Genomic DNA, 16,730 nt, shown 5'->3' on the forward strand with positions numbered 1-16,730 from the left:
TCACTTAAATTAGCTATAAAAGAGAGGATATTGTTAAATTTATTTTAAAACTAATATCTAAGTGAAGAAGAATCTTAAATAATGAGAAAAGCAGATCTAAAAGTATAGCACAATGGTAGAACATTGGCCTAATATAAGCAAAGCCATGGATGGCAAGACTAAAGAAAAAAAAATCTACATAACTCACTGGATATGGAGAATTCAAAATGATGCCTGTCTACAACCTCCACCTCTATGAACTAATAATGTCTGTAGCACTATAATGTTCTCTGCAGATAAAGGAGAAAAGCAAATATGAGCCCAGATACAAACTATTTGATATATGATGATGACCTGCTTGCAAGATATGCTAGATATATACATAGGTCAGTGCCTTTCGGAGCCTCCATCAGAGAGACTTCCTCCCGCAGTCAATGAGAAAAAATATAGAGAGGAACAGCCAAAAAATATGTGGATAGTGAGAGATCTTGGAACACACAGTCATAAATGGGATGTCTCAATTAAAGCCCTCCACCAAGGGAACAGGGAACACTGCAGAAGAGAAGTTGGAAAGACTGTAAAAGCCAAGGGCACGGATAACAGCAATTAAAGAAGGCCTTCTTGGCACAACAGGGCCATTGCACACAGAGACTGGCAACATGCACACGGCCTGCAGGGGTCTGCCCCAGATGTGGTCCCAGCATTGAGACAGAAAGGGACAAAACCAGTTCCCTAATTTAAAAGTTGTCACTAATGAACAACCACTCTGAAATGAAAAATGGGTTCTCTCTGATGTTGTCCCACTGGGGGAAACACATCACTCTTAAGGGCTGGCCCCATGCCCATCAGTACAGGGCCAGCACAAAAGACACTCAATGGCATCTTTGGAGGTTCTTCGAATCAAAATTATTTTATCCATATAATTTTTATAGTTTTATGGGTCCTTTTGCTTTTACTGTGGTTTATGATTTCATGGAATACCTGTGCATGAAGATGTGTGTGTGTGTACATATGTTTCATGTACTTTTTTGACACTTTTTTCTGTTTTTTTTGTTTTATCTTATTTAATTTTATGATTATTATTTAGATGTCTCTTTGTTTCCTAAGAAGAAATAAACAGGGAGTAAATTTTCTAGGAGTTAAAGTGGGGAGGGTTTTGGAGGAATTGGGGGAAAGGACTCTATTATAAATAATTAAAAATGAACAGAAAAAGGCTTGTATAATATTCCAGTAAAGGTTCAGAGGTCTTTGCAGAAATGAGAGCAGACAGTATGCAAGAGTCAGGGGCAGAGGATGACTGCAATGAAGCAGTGTTTTACAGACACATCAGGGAAGTTGCACACGAGCTCACAGTGATTGTGACAGTATGCACAAGGTCTGTGCAAGCACAATCCAATCCAAATGCCAGCGTGGAGAAAAGTGATTTGAAGTCTCACCTATAACTAAGGAGTTACTGGGAACTGATAGCAACTGGGAAAGAAGTAATTTTCTCTAAGAGCATGGCCCTTGTTTGGTGGATCACACTCTATCCAGTGGAAGGGTACACATCCAAGAGTATAGGGAGAGCGCCAATTTTCCATTTTGGGTTTAAAATAAAAGGACATATAGGTGAGTCTGAAGGGAAGGGAGGTGGATCTTGGAGGAAAAGTTATAGAAAAGGATGAACACATTGTATGAAATCAAAATATGAAATTCTCAATGAACTAATAAAAATGAAAAAATGTGAAACACTTACAGTATCACTATTGTCACTCTCAGTTTCTGATTCTGAATCAATTTCCACCTCATCATTTTCCAAGGAAGAAATGCTGATTTTATCCAATTCAGCTTCTATTTCTTCTCTGAGCTTTGCCTCACTGTCATCATTGTCCTCCATAACTCTTAACAACGAAAACATAGAACTTAAGAAAAGAGTCTAATATGTCTCTAAAAAAATATGGGTTTCTGTAATTTGTCACACAATCCAACATACATGTAGACATTTAATTTAAAGCCACTTGTATGGTACCATATTAGGCTAGCTCTACATGATAAGGAATGTGGCCTTGCCTGTAGATTTGTTCAATTTTTAAAATATTTTGAGCACACTATAGCCAAAACCATTACTATTCTTTCATTTCTTCAAGAAAAATCACATGGGATTAACAGGCTTATCTCCCACAATTAAGAAATTTCCAAGTAATCTTGTCTTTGAAAATATAGTTCATTAAAAAAAAGTTGAACCATTTGACTATCTACAGATTAAAACACACCAAAGAGAAAATCTCAAATCTATTTCTGAGAGCAATCTATGGCTACCTTGAATTCATTGAGTCCAAATTCTAGTGATTCTGCCCTACACACAGGCACATGCTCTTGCTAAGGCGGCACCCAGTAACAGATAATGTACAGCGTAAAATCTACAATTTACTGTTTAAATCCTTAATACTTGAAATGGATATTCACTAGATAGGAATATGCTTTTATATCTTCATCATCACCCACCACTTCCATCACCACCACCACTGTAATGATGTCCCCGATGCTCAGGGCTGTCATAGGCCAAGTACTAGAGGATAAACCCTTAACTGATCTTTGGGAGAAATTAACAGGCTAAAGATTATGAAGTCACTGTTTACATGAGAACACTAATGTCCTAAAAGGCTACTTAACCATCTAAAACCATTGTGCTAATGAATAATGGGGACAGGGCCATGACTCAGAGATGCTGAGCACAAAGTCAGAGATCTTCTCACTATTAAAGAGCCTTCCAAGCAAAAAACATTTCCCCTGTAGTCTCTCTGTATAACACCTTTTCCAATAATATTGAAAACTCTATGCCATAAATAACCTATCAAAAAGTTAATCTGTTGCTTTTGATAAACATGTTTTAATAATAAAATAGAACAGAAAAAGTTAGGGGAACATAGAAATCAAAATATGAGTACACCATATATACTAAAGATAAAATCTGAAAAAATTTTTAGTTTTGCTCTAAGTATTCACATGTCCATGAACATGTGTTTAGGTTGTAATGAATTACACAGTTGCATGCTATTTGGGCTTTTCATTTTATTGGAAGTCCTGGGAGAGGCTGAAGGTTTGAAAACGAGCTGGTTGGCTCTCATTTCCTCTCCTACAATAGTCTTACAAGTATTTCCTATTCCTTAAGGTCTTAGACGTTCTTGTTCTTTTTTTTTCTTCTCCTTTCCTTCTTTTCCGTCTTTTTCTCACTAAACTTGGATTAACTTAAATGTTAATCTATTGCATGCATTCAAAGCCACGTTGAGTGCTTCATTTATGACTGACTGAACAGATCTCCGGATCTTAGTCTTTAAAGTCCAAATACTAAAGAAAATGAAATGAAACATTTGCATAGGTCTTTGTAGGACATTCTTTTTACTACATACTGTTGGGAGAAGACCTGCAGCGAGGCACTTTCCTCCAACATAAAACTGCCTATCAAGCGTGGAAGTTCCTTACGACACAGAATATAAAGGAAGGTAAAACATTCCATCCTGAAAGGAACAGTCTAAGACAGAATGTTCTAAGGGGAAGGGAGATATTCCACCCTGCAGGGAGGGTCGCTAAACTCAGTATGTAAACTACTGGAAGGCTTCCAGAGAGTTCAGTACCAGAATATAGTCACTAGGCTCCTCCCTCCTCAGGCATCTTACCCGGAGGAGTCACTCTCAGACAAGTACGGCTGCCTAGCAGAGGCTCAGACCGGTCACCTGGAAGAAGCAGAGAGAACCAGCTCAGCAGCCCGAGTCCAACTTGTTTGAGCTTCCTTCTGACTCTACAGTATGCTTCGTGTTTCCAGCGTTTGTGAGCTCTCAGTCATGTTGGAGTGGATTTTTGGTGACCCAGCTGCCGTTCAGTCATTTTTTTTTGTTTGTTTGTTTTGTTTTGTTTTGTTTTTCGAGACAGGGTTTCTCTGTGGTTTTGGAGCCTGTCCTGGAACTAGCTCTTGTAGACCAGGCTGGTCTCGAACTCACAGAGATCCGCCTGCCTCTGCCTCTCAAGTGCTGGGATTAAAGGCGTGCGCCACCACCGCCCGGCCGTTCAGTCATTTTTGAAACACCCCCTTAAACATATTCCTGTCAGTAACCCCAATAAAGCTCAGACGTTCTCCTAGTTGGATTTTGGTGGTATTTCAACTTTGGTTTGCCATAGGTTTCCCATGTGGGGCAAGTGGGCAATCTGTTCAACTCTTCCCAGGAATAGTGTCTCACAAGGAAGCTGATCTTCATGATATAAACATTCTTCCAATGCCTTAAATCAGGCTTGGGCACCTACTGAATTGTGTTTCACTCAGTATTCCTTGTACATATTGCCCCACCGTACACGTTACTTCTATGCGAGGCTCTCCACATAATCATAGACTGGTATTTAAAAAGCTAAGAGAGTGAAACATAAAAGCGTGTACTTGCCTCTCTTTCAGCTATGGACATCACATATCTTTCTTCCCCACAAATGGTTTCAAAACTTTTTGCTGTGTTGCCCGAGAAATGAGAACTTAAATTTACACTTAGCCATATATGTAAATGTACGAAAAAGAATTTTTCAGTTAAGATCCTAGTGTCAGTAAGCGACCCTAGACTACCTCGAGTTGATAAAGAACCACATGGGCTCTCTTACTGCCTAAGATTAAGGGACTCTCTCCGCCCTCCACGGTCTGGAACAGGAAAACGTTCTGGGGAAAGTAACAACTACGAAATCATTACATATGGGTAATAAGCAAAGGGGAAGGTAGATGGGAAGAAAAGAATTACCAGTTGAGGCGGGGTGTGGTCGAGAGGAGTGTGACAGTCTCTCTAGCTTCTCAAAAAGAATTTCAAGTTTGGAGAGAGCTAGGAAAACCTTGAAAGGAAAGGGCTGAAGTCCTGCGCAGCCCCCGCGCACCCTGTCCTCGAGACCGTCCTGCAGATTGGGCCAGTAGGAGCTCTGTCCACCAGACGGGGCGCACCCACGCTACCACAGCGGACCTTTTGCACTCACCCTTCTCACTCACCAGCGCTAACTGGACTTCCTGGGAGCCAGCGCCCCCAGCCTCTCAACAAACCGCAACCATGGCAACAGCCTATCCAGAGCCGGCTGAGCAGCCTTTCTTTACAGGTGCCCAAACAGGACAAACAACTTTGATTCGAATTCAGCAAGGTCACTGCATTTTGGTACCGGGAGGAGGGATTCATTTTTTCCTTGTAGGTAGCTATTTTTATAAGTTGGGAAATTTACTTACGACGATATGGCATTTGTTATAATTATTCGAGTGGCGGTGTCAGGAGCCATCTACTGGGATAGCTGTGTAGACATTGTTTCTTCTACAAAACTATTTAAAAAGTGATTTGTGAGGCTGAAGTGCAGAGAAGGAACCAATAATAATTTGCTGCCGTGACAATAGGTTTTTTCAATGAAAGAATTATCAGTTATCAATAAATGAATTATCACCAATCTTTAATCACAAGTATGTGTGGTGTAGCAAATTTGAAAAATTATTCTGTATCATAGAAAATTTACTGTAAAATATTCATCATCCATTCAATGCAATGTGTTCTCTAAAAAAAGGTGACTAGGTGTCTTTTGCAGAACAACCATGAGCTTTTATAAAATTTATTATTTTAATAATTAATGGTTTAATTTTTTAAAGTTTGCAAACAAGCCATTATATTCTAAGAAGTGTCTAAATACAACAAAGTTATCTGCAAGGCGATATCCAAATGCAAACATTTCCTGCATCTCTGAAAGAAAGCAAACAGACAGTAACAGTGAAGTTTAATTACACCCACATAACTAAGAAAATAGTGAGAGAGTAGCAGCTATTTTGTACTGAAAAACCGCAATAGTACTTTAGCAGAAAAATAATAACAATCCATGGTTTAAGAATTAATAAATTTAAGATATTTTTTAAGCAAAATTCATGCTCAGCATTCATTTATTCCTGTCTAATTGCTATTTTATAGACTATTACAACATTTATTGAAAATACTTGGGTTAGCATATTGAGTTTGATGTGTTAAGCACATTTTAATATTAATTTGGTTTGTAATTATCAAATCCTTGACATTTCTATAAAAATATTTCTTCCTTTAATAATACATTTCAGCTTACTTTTAAATAGATTATTTTAGTACTGATTTTGAAAACTCCCTATTAATTTGTCAAAAAATTTCATATAAAATATATAGAAAGCCTTTCTGAAGATGATGATGCTTGGAATGTTAAGGGTTTATTATCATTTTATGTTTATGGATACTTGTCCTGCACATGTCTTTGAACTATGCACATGCTCGATGTCTGAAGAAGGTAGAAGAGGGTGTCCAATTCCCTGGAACTGAAGTGACAGTTATGGACCTCCATGTGGGTGCTGGGAACTGAACCTGGGTTCTTTGCAAGATGAGAGCTCTTATTCACTCAACCACCTCTCCAGCCCCAAAATAGAGATCTTACAACCAGATGTTTTCTTATGATTAATTTAGAAGAAAATCATTGTTCTCAAAATTAGGGCTAATTAAACTAGAACATTATCCACAAACAGATACAAACTACAACAAATATATAAAACAGCTGTAGGTTAGAAACAGTCTATTCTGTTGCTTCTAAACTATGTTTTGTTTAGTAGAAACACGGTTAGCTGAAAAATCTTCCAAGAAAAACATAGTGTCGTTTTGAGTATGCTAGTTTAACTCAGCAACCTGTGGGTTGCAACCACTTTTGCAAACCTCTGCTCCAAAAATATTTAGATTATGATTCATAACAGTAACAAAATTGCAGTTATGATGTAGCAGTAAAAATAATTTTCTTGTTTGGGTCACCAAAACTTGAGTAGCTACACTAAAGAGTCATAGCATTAAGGATGTTAGTTAAGATCTATTGGTTTAGCTTATCCATAAACTTTTTACCTTGAATGGCTACTTTTTTAAATAAAATTGAATAGCTAAAACTACTTCATTGAAAATCATTCCCAGTGTGATTTATTGAAACCTACCAGCCCACTACAATATATTCCCTTATGAGAACATGCATAGTCACTTATTTATTAAAATAATGAAAAAATGAAAGAAATCTGCTTGTTATCCAATAGGAATAATATTTCTTTTAAATGATGAATGATGTATGTAAAAGAATTCAAGTAAACCCATACTTATTACCCTGTATAGAAGTCTACTCCAAGTGGATCAAGGATACACTAAAATCAGACGTACTAAACCTGATAGAAGAAAAAGTGGAGAAAAACCTTGAACTCCTTGGCATAGGAAAAGACTTTCTGAACAGAACACTGTTAGGACAGACCCTGAAGTTTGACAATAAATGGGGACTCAAGAAACTGAGAAGCGTTGCATGACAAAGGACCCTGACATTTGAACGTACGTTCAATGTCATATAATCCTGCAGTCTATAGGATGGCAAAAGACTTTTACCAGCTACATACCTGATAAAGAGATAATATCCAAAAACATGTAAAGAGTCCAAGAAATGTCAAGACATAAATAACTGAATTTAAAAATGACGTCCAAATCCAAACAGAATTCTAAATAGAGGGAAATGAAATGGCCGAGAAACACTTAAAAGAAATGTCCAACATCCTTAGCCACCAGGGAAATACTAGTCAAAACTACTTTGTGATTCTGTATTTTACCTGTCAGAGTGTCTAAGATCAACGACACAAATGGCATCTCATGATGGGAAGGATGTGGAACACTCATACATTGCTGGTTAAAAAAAAATTTAATTGAAATGTCTGTAAACTTGTTTATTTCCTTATATTTTATAATAAAGTAATTTATAGGCTAGGTGAAAAGTTCAGTTCATCCACTCATTGATTTATTATTAGATATCTGCTGAGTATTTACTGTATGCTAGACTTGGATGCTATTGTACAGAAGGTTTCTATCTCGGCTAAATACCTGGTAACTTCATGTGAAAAGAGACAGATGAATAGGGAAAATAGAGACACAAGTCAAATAGAAGTTGAAGAAAGACATCAATACTGTGATTTGAGTGAGCGGGACTAAAAGGAAAGCCAGGCAGAGGTGAAAGATGAGAGAAACATTAAGGAAAGCTCCAGCAAGGGACTAGAAGTATGTTAATACTGAAACTAAACAACAAAAATTCTTACTTTCAAAAACAAGTGAAAGTTCAACATTAAACCTTCAAAAGCAAAGTAACAGCAACCAAAATAAAAAAATAAAAAATAAACAAGTCATTCAAGATAGCTTCCTGATGGAGACAAAGAAATATACTGGCAGTTAGTACAGAGAAACAACAAGCAAAACAGACCAGAGTCAGCAGAGTTAAAAAGTTGACATCTGAGACCCACATCCAGACTCTCTACAACAAGAGAGAGTCCAAATGGGATGTCTCCATCGAATTTCTCTTCTAAGAGTTCATTGGACCCCATGGAAGAGGAGATAGAGAGTAAGAGCCAGAAGGGATGTAGGTCACGTAGAGAACAAGGGCCTCTAAAGCAGCTAAGCGAAAAGCATATGAATTGATAGAGATCAAAGCAGAAAGAACACTATACCAGGTCTATACCAGGTCCTCTGCATATACACTTTTAACTTAATATTTTTATGGGACTCCTGAGTGTGAGAACAAGAGAGTCTCTGATTCTTGCACCTTGTTTTGGGGCTTTCTCCTCTTGTTGGGTTGCCTTTTCCAACTTCATTATGAAAGTTTATTTTATTTTATTTTGACACGTTTGGTTGCTATCTTTTAGAAGGCTGTTCTTTTCTAATGAGAGACAGAAAGGGACTGGAACCAGAGAGAAAGAGAGGTGGGGTGGAGCCAGGAGGAGGAGGGAGAGGGGAAACTACAATCAAAATATAGTGTGTAAGAAAAGAATCTATTTTCAAAGAAAGGAAAAAATTAAAAATAAAAGAAGAAAAGAAAAGGTTGAGATCTGGTTGAATTTCTAATAAAAACTGTGGTCATCTTTTCAAAGTTATCAATACACAGAGAAGAAAGGACGTTGAAGAACAACAAAATGGTAATTTTAAAATATCTTCATCTCATTAATGGTGTTTTTATATATAAGAATCTTCATAAGTAATTGGTATGGAAAATGCAATTTATTTTATAGACAGTTATTACAAAGTAGGATTGAGTCTTTGGATGTATTTGGACTTTTATCCCTGAGATTTGATGCATTCCTGGAATTTGATTTTATTTCTTGCTGTGATTGGAGTGAAATAACTTTTTAAAACAACTTTGGATATGTATGTTTTTCTTTGTTGACACCAAGGAAACAATTTCATACACGATTTTTTCAGCAGGTGGCAGTATTTCTCTAAGGTTCATGAAGTATGGTGTGCCATCTTTCTTACTAAGGAACAAGACTGAAGTGAGACGCCATAGTGTAGGAAGAACATGAAGAGGGTAGTCTCAGGAAATATCACTCAACAAAGGAAATGAGGAAAGAAGAAGAAAACTGAACTGCTGTGCTAATTGTAGGTTATTTAGAAATCTGAAGACATCAAAGATAATGGAGCTCAATATAATCACAATGATCATTATATGTGTGCGTGTGTGTGTATGTATATATTTAACAATTTATTTCCATGACATAGTTAAAACAAACTGTAGCAAACCACAACTTTAAAAACATTAATTACTAAAAAAAATCAGCAAGAAAAAAAAACATTAATTACTGAATACCTTTCATTTATAAAATATTTACATATTTTAAGCCATCTTTGTGTGTTGCTCCCTGTGTCAAGAATTTAGGAGCAAATAGACTGTGATTTTTCTCCATACACATATAATTGTCAAAAGAAAAGCAATGCATGTTTCAAGTGCTGAGTAACTGGCTTGTAGATATTTGTGACTGGCGACCCTATTCAGTAGCAAAGATACAGAACTTACCTACTTGCCCAGTAAACCACACTGAATCACTCTATTAGCAACATATATGGATGGCAATACTATAAAGTATAACATTTTCCTTACTTAATATCAAACAAGACAAAATGTAGGAAAGGAAAAATCAATGGAAATCTTACTATGAAATGAGTCATTCAAAATGTTGAGTACCAGTAAACTGCAGGCTTATTAAATGTGTCACATTTGCACCTTCTGCTTGTATACTTTGCTTACAGTAAAGCACTTGTGACACCTGACTACAGACTTGTGATTCTCCTTTCCATGATGACAATAATATTTTGCACTAACTGGAAATTGAAGGTGAGCCAAATGCTGGACTCAATGCTTCCCACACAATATTTAATTTAATAGTGCAGCTCTTCAAGTGGAACAAGAATCATTTTCATCTTTTCTTCTCCATGCCGCATTGTTATGGAGTTGGCAGCCATTTTTTATGAATCCTAGTGTAACTCATTATAAAAATCCCCTGAAAAGAATCCATTATGTTCCATAAAATATGAACCAAACAAACTAACCCCATGTTCAAATCACTTTGTAAAATCCTGATTACAGTAATTCCTTTCCCTTTCTTTACCAACAATTTTCAACTAATTTACCTCATTTTAAATTAGTTTTCTCTTACCTTTTTCAGACATAATAGCACCTTGTTGGTAGAACCCTGTCTATCTTCTGCTACTTTGATAAATCCCCCGAAACTTTGAGTGTGTATCATTTGTCCTACTATCTTCCATATGACCCTGAATAGCTAAAGGGAAAATTTAACCAATTCATTTTCTTATTAAAGCTCCTTTCTGATGCCTCAATGTCTTCTATCACTCGTTTGCCAAATGCTGCACTATTTTCTGATGGATAAAGAATTGATCAAGGAGTTCCTGTCTATAAATTGACAACTGACGGAGGGGAGCTGGAGAAATGCTTCTTTGCTCCACAAAAAAAACAAAAAACAAAAACAACAACAACAACAAATAAAAAACACAACAAACAATTTTTCCTAAGAAAAGTTCCTCTATTAATTTTTTTCCTCTTTTTAAAAAGATTTTTTATTTTTATTTCATATGCATTAGTTTTTGTTTGTTTGTTTGTTTGTTTTTTTTGCATTAGTGTTTTTCCTGAAAGTGTGTTTGCAACTGGAGATACAGAGAATTGTAGCCACCTTCTGGATGCTGGAGACAGAGCCTGGGTCCTCTGGAAGAACAGCCAGTGCTCTTAAAGGCTGAGCCATCACTTCAGCTCCTCTGTTAGTTGTCAGCTTATACTCAACAGTTACCTATTTCCAAGGGTAACTGTATCTGAAGAGGATATAAAAATCAGTGATCAATGAACCTTAGCAAAAAAAAAGGAAACAAGTCCTTACACAATACTCCTTTACTCTGTTACACCACCCTATGGAAATCTTACTCAAACCGAAGTCACCATTAGTAATTCAGAAGCGAAGTTAAGTGCCAATAGGGATAAATTCCATCATTTGTCCACTCTATCGTCTTCTATTATAAATAATTGATGACAATCAGTAGTGCTAAGCTAAATATGAACCGTACATAAAACCATGTGGGACTTAGGTCATTTTCATATACTCAGGCAAAATATATCTTATTTTTTTTAGTCAAATTTATTTTAAGTTACAGTCAGCATTCTATCAACCAGATTAGGAATTTTATTGTGGTTGTTCTGTCCTTTCATGATAAGAGGATACTGACATCCTTTTGTGTGACACGGAAAGTCTGAGTGGCCATTCTCTAACCTGACTGTCACTTACATGGGTATCTGTGAATACAGTTATGCTACCTGTACCTTCAAGTCTGTTTATTGTGCTGCTTGGGTGGTCTACAGTGGCAAAACCAGGATAACTATCCAGTGTGTGGCTGAATAGCCAGCGCAGGAATACTTCTGTGATGGATTAGCAAATGACCACTTCACTGAAGTGTTCATGCCAATAAATTCAGAGTTATCAGTGACACAACACACAAAAGCTTACACGGTGGAGGGGTTGGTTGCTACCTATAATTAGCATTTGCTACTGATGAGCAGGGAGAAGGGAAATTGGAGGGGAAGATCTATGTTGTGCACTGGAGATGGGGCACGGTGGGGGAGAGGCTGCAGCAGTTATTCTGCTGCAGAGCAGGAAATGAGATTAGGGGTTGCATTTGGAGAGCTGCGGGAAAGATGACCATCTGCAGATGCCTACCTTCATCTCTGGTCCCTGTCTATAAAAGAAGATTTTAATGAACAGTCTGTTACTTATAGGCACTTTGATTTCCCCAAAATGAATTTAAAGCTAAACTGAACTGTAAATCCACTTTCCTCACTATAGCAATATACAAGGGAAAAATTTATTTTAAATAAAAATTAATGTTGAGCACAGAATCGATAAAAATCCCCTTTCCATTATTATGATCTTTAGTGTGTTAACAAAGATATGTTACTAAGTTTAATTTGTATGCATTTGATAATTATAGCACTAGTCTCACAACCTATTTTAGTTTTCAATATTCAAAGATATCTTAAAACAATCATTAGACCACTGGTAGATGTATCCACCTTTAGAACTCTAAGTTTTCTGTAAATAAAAGCAAATAGTTAAATCCCCTGAATTTGTCTTCTCACTCATAGAATAGGAGCTATGTCTGTTCCTTATTTTATATGCGATTCTATGTAGGATCAAATTAGAAGTTAATTATGAAAACCATGTGACTTTTAGATGCTTATTTAAGTTACAACCATAAAGTTTCGAAGTAGCAGTCATCCCTCTCCTCTGCAAATTAGATTTGATATGTCTCCTTAGGACTGCAATATTCAAAAGCAGTATCTTTTCTTCATCCATTGCAATGTTCCTAGCTGTGACCCCTAAAATAAAAACCTGGCAAGAGGAAAGCCTAGCCAATTGACCTACCCAAAGTTTACTGACTATATATTAAAGGTGTCTGTCCAATTAATGGGGTAAGATTCCAGGGGAAACTATTTTTAAGGACAATATTCAGAAGTGTACTTGGAGGACAAAGGTGTCTGGTCTAATGACAACAGTTTGGGTTTTTTTAAGGCTGTTATTTGCAATCTTTGATTCTGGGTGTTGTTAGCATTCATGCATTTACACCTGTCTGCCTGCAAAAACCTAGCAATGACAGCAGGGCAAGTCAGCAGCAGCAGCCAAGATGTGACACTGTTTACACTGTCAGGAGTCTTGAACTCTCGCGATGCGTATGAACTGTAGCTCTTTGTAAAAAAGCAAGGGCTTCCTCTTCCCACTCCCTCCTCCTCCCGCCCTCACTCAGTGGCTGCCTTTGCAGCCCCCCCACCCACCCAATAAACCTCTCAAGTCAGTCCTATTGCATGATATGACATTGGTGCCCCTTGACGCCAACCCGCCAAGGTACTTTCTGCCCATGAATCATTACAGGTGTAGTCAAGTCTCTCTCTGCAATAAGGGTTTGGTGACCTCTCTCAAGAGGTAGGTCTTTTCTGACCTGCTTCCAGAAGCAAGAGGCATTCTGAGTCACTCTTATGCTTTCAGTGGTATTCTCAATTTTCTATAATGTAATACACTGAGCATGTGAAGGTGTTATATTCTTGGACATCAGATTTTGAATACCACAAGAGAATATTTGATAAATCATAAAAATCATTTTTATTTGATATATATGTGTTCTTCTTAGTTAGTATTTCCTTTGCTGTGGTGAAACATGACCAAAAGCAAGCTGGAGAAGAAAGGGTTTACTTTGCTTGTATGTCTATTCACTGTTTATCATCAAGGGGTATCAGGACAGCAACTCAAACAGTGCAGGAACCTGGAAACAGGAGCTGAGACAGAGGCCAAGGAAGGATGCCTATTATTAGCCTTCTCAGCCTGGTTTTACAGAGAACAGGCTCATCAGCCCAGGAGTGGTCCCGCCCACAAGAGTTTGGACAGGGCTCTCCCCATCAATCACTAATTAAGAAAATGCCCCACAAACCAATCTTATAGTGGAACCTATTTTCTTAATTGTAGTTCCCTACTCTCAGAAGACTTTAGCTTGTGACAAATTAACAGAAAAGTAGCTAGCACAATGTCAATGTTTTAATTTCATATTTTGGTTAAGGAGGGAACTGGTAAAAACCAAGATACTGACTCCAGAGACTCCAAAAAAAGATGCTTACACACGCCATCACTTAACAGAACAGACACAGCAAGGGAAGAGCTAATTTCACATTCTCTCATTCTTTGTCTCCATGTCTTTCTTACACACACACACACACACACACACACACACACACACCTATGAAATATGTTTTTTTCTTTAAACAAGAATAACTTGGATGTTAACAGCTTTCTACAACTTGCAATGTTTAGCAAGTTAATCGCTAAAACAAGAGGAGAGAGGCACCCTGTTGAGCCATCAAAGAACCCTAAAGTTAGTTTGAACACACCTGGAGCCTATGAAAAGAATTCTCAGTCAACAGTTTTGTTCTATTTGTAAGTCTTTTACAATTTTCCCTAAAAGAAATGACTAAAAACAATTGTGAAATCCAGTGATTCAGAATATTTACTTCATTGGATTCTCCCTGACAGTGAACTTAACTTCACAGTTTTGTGTACATGGAGAAGTGAAGACCAAAACCCTGACTCATCCATTGACTGCTGAGAAGGGGTTCAGGGAAAAAAAAATTTAGAAATAAGAGTCTCTCACATTTGAGCCCTCTTTTCTGAGGAGGCATTGGAAAATTTCCATAAAGTTTTTACTTTCACCTCGGTATTAACAACATCCTGATTGTGACATAATCAAACCTGCTTTAGTCATTTCTGAGTATGGGTCTAAGGATAAGCCCAAAGATAAACCCAAGTGGGAGACCGAACGTCTTACAAAAAACAGTAAGATGAATTATCATGATGGCCACTGAGAGCTGGGGTATTAATATCAGGGACAAAACATTGACCTATGTGCACAAGGCACTGGGTTTGATATCCAGCGCCAAACAAGAAGAAAGGGTAACCATAGGAGAAGGACAGACACAACAGGCAAGTTGCAGGAGGGATGGGTCAAGATAATATCACATATGACAGAGTCTAGATTCGAATCTATGGAATCTTTCATACTAGGCAATATATAAGTTATTATTTTTTGTGTACCAAACTAAATAGCAAATGTATTTTCAGAGAATTAAATGTAATTGCAACTTTTTTCTGCTCTCTTTCACTTGATGGGTGTGATATTATATTTATTGCTTTTTTAGATTACATTGCAATATGGGAAGAGGACGGAACCATATTGAGTTGATAATAAGCAGAAATGTAATTCTATGTGAGGCATAACCATCATAAAAGAGATACCAGTGTACATTCCCTAATACAGACAGCATGATGTGTAGGTTTGCTGGAATAAGCTACTAAATCAGAGCTCTGTCTCAGAAGTGCTATTTTAATCATTCAACTCTTCCTAAACTTACCTTAGTGCATACTGCAGTATAATAGTCATTCCATTCTCCTAAACTATCGGTCCAAATAGTAGCTATCACAGTACAGATGTTGAAACTTCCACTAAGAACTTTAAAGAGCAGTGAAATGCCTAGTTCACCCATCCCTCTCATATGAAAGAGTTTAAGCTGCCTTTGAGGATGTTGCCTTTAACCACTTGGTTATCTCAACGTACCAAGCTATTTCTTTGGCATATTCTTAACACATCTTGACAGGATTCTAAGATCATCAGTGGAAATGAGGCAGGCATTTCTTAGATTTTCCTGTGATTGTTTTATTAGTTTACTTTATTTTTTTTTTTTTGGTTCTTGGGAGCAGTTTTTTATACAACACAAAACTGTGAATAAATCTTGCATTATTCCTAAGAAATAGGAATATACTAAATCTCTTTTTAGCTACTGCAGCAAGGGTGACAGAAGCTTTAGTTAAATATAGAACGACTTCTATAATTAGGAGCAAATATGGCTCAGGTGATTCCCTGTATGATATTCTGGTCGGAAACATACTTGAAATCTATTCAAACCAAGCTCTTTTTCTACCCTGTACTGAAATATGACAATATGCAAATTAATAATTTCATCCAATCACAGCCTGATTCTAGAACCTCAGCTCTAATTGACAGCAGCAGTTGCAGCAACAAAGTAACAAATTAAACAAAAATATGCTTGTTTATTTCATTAAACTACAGGGAAGTAATAAATTCAATTTCCTTCATCACAAAGCGCTTCAATATGTGCCGGGATTACATAAAACAGCAGCGTTTTGAATATTTTAAGATGAAAATTAATAGAACTTTTTGTTCCTAGCTACAGTATCATGACCAACATTATTATACTGATTGGCTCTAGAACAAGAACCAAGTCAATTCAGAACAGGTGCTTTGTAATGGCACAAATAATACATTAAGAAGATGGTTTTGTGAAGAGTTATTGAATGTGACTTACCGAGGGGTAAAAATTATTAGCCAAGCACCTCATGCTGATGAGGATGTGGAGTTAGGGGAACATCTATTCATTACTTGTAAGAGTAAAAAATTGAACAGTCACTGTGAAAACCAGTGTGGCTGCTCCTCAGGAAGATGGGAATTTATCTACCTCAAGATCCAGCTATACAACTCTTGGGCGTATACCTGAAGGATGCTTCATCCTGCCACAGAGAAACTTGCTCAACCATGTTCATTTGCTATTCTATCCAAAGTAACTAGAAATAAGAAACAACCTAGATGTCTCTCAACAGAAGAATGGACAAAGAAAATATTGTACGTTTACATTGTGGTGTATTACTCAGTCATTTAAAAAAAAAGATGACATGAAATTTGCAGACAAATGTATGGAACTAAAAAAATCACCCTGAGTGATTTATTACAGACTGAGGAAGACAAATAAGATGTGTGTTCACTTACATGTGGCTATTAGCTGTTAAGTATATAATAACTAGTTATAAT

The 16,730-nt window shown here is 37.0% G+C and overlaps 1 protein-coding gene across 1 annotated transcript in view; it reads right to left on the reverse strand.

Moving 5' to 3' along the window:
* Positions 1-4,791, reverse strand: part of Lrriq1 (leucine rich repeats and IQ motif containing 1) — a 123,819-nt gene extending 119,028 nt beyond the window's left edge. The window contains exons 1-3 of the mRNA XM_057757912.1: positions 4,734-4,791; positions 3,636-3,692; positions 1,715-1,859 (exon numbers count right to left, since the gene is read on the reverse strand). Of these exons, the coding sequence (XP_057613895.1) occupies positions 1,715-1,855 (141 nt within the window). The 5' untranslated portion in view covers positions 1,856-1,859; positions 3,636-3,692; positions 4,734-4,791. The remainder of the gene's footprint in view (positions 1-1,714; positions 1,860-3,635; positions 3,693-4,733) is intronic.
* Positions 4,792-16,730: the final 11,939 nt, after the last annotated feature.

The sequence above is a fragment of the Chionomys nivalis genome, chromosome 25 (genome assembly GCF_950005125.1).
Source record: "Chionomys nivalis chromosome 25, mChiNiv1.1, whole genome shotgun sequence".
Classification (NCBI taxonomy): domain Eukaryota; kingdom Metazoa; phylum Chordata; class Mammalia; order Rodentia; family Cricetidae; genus Chionomys; species Chionomys nivalis.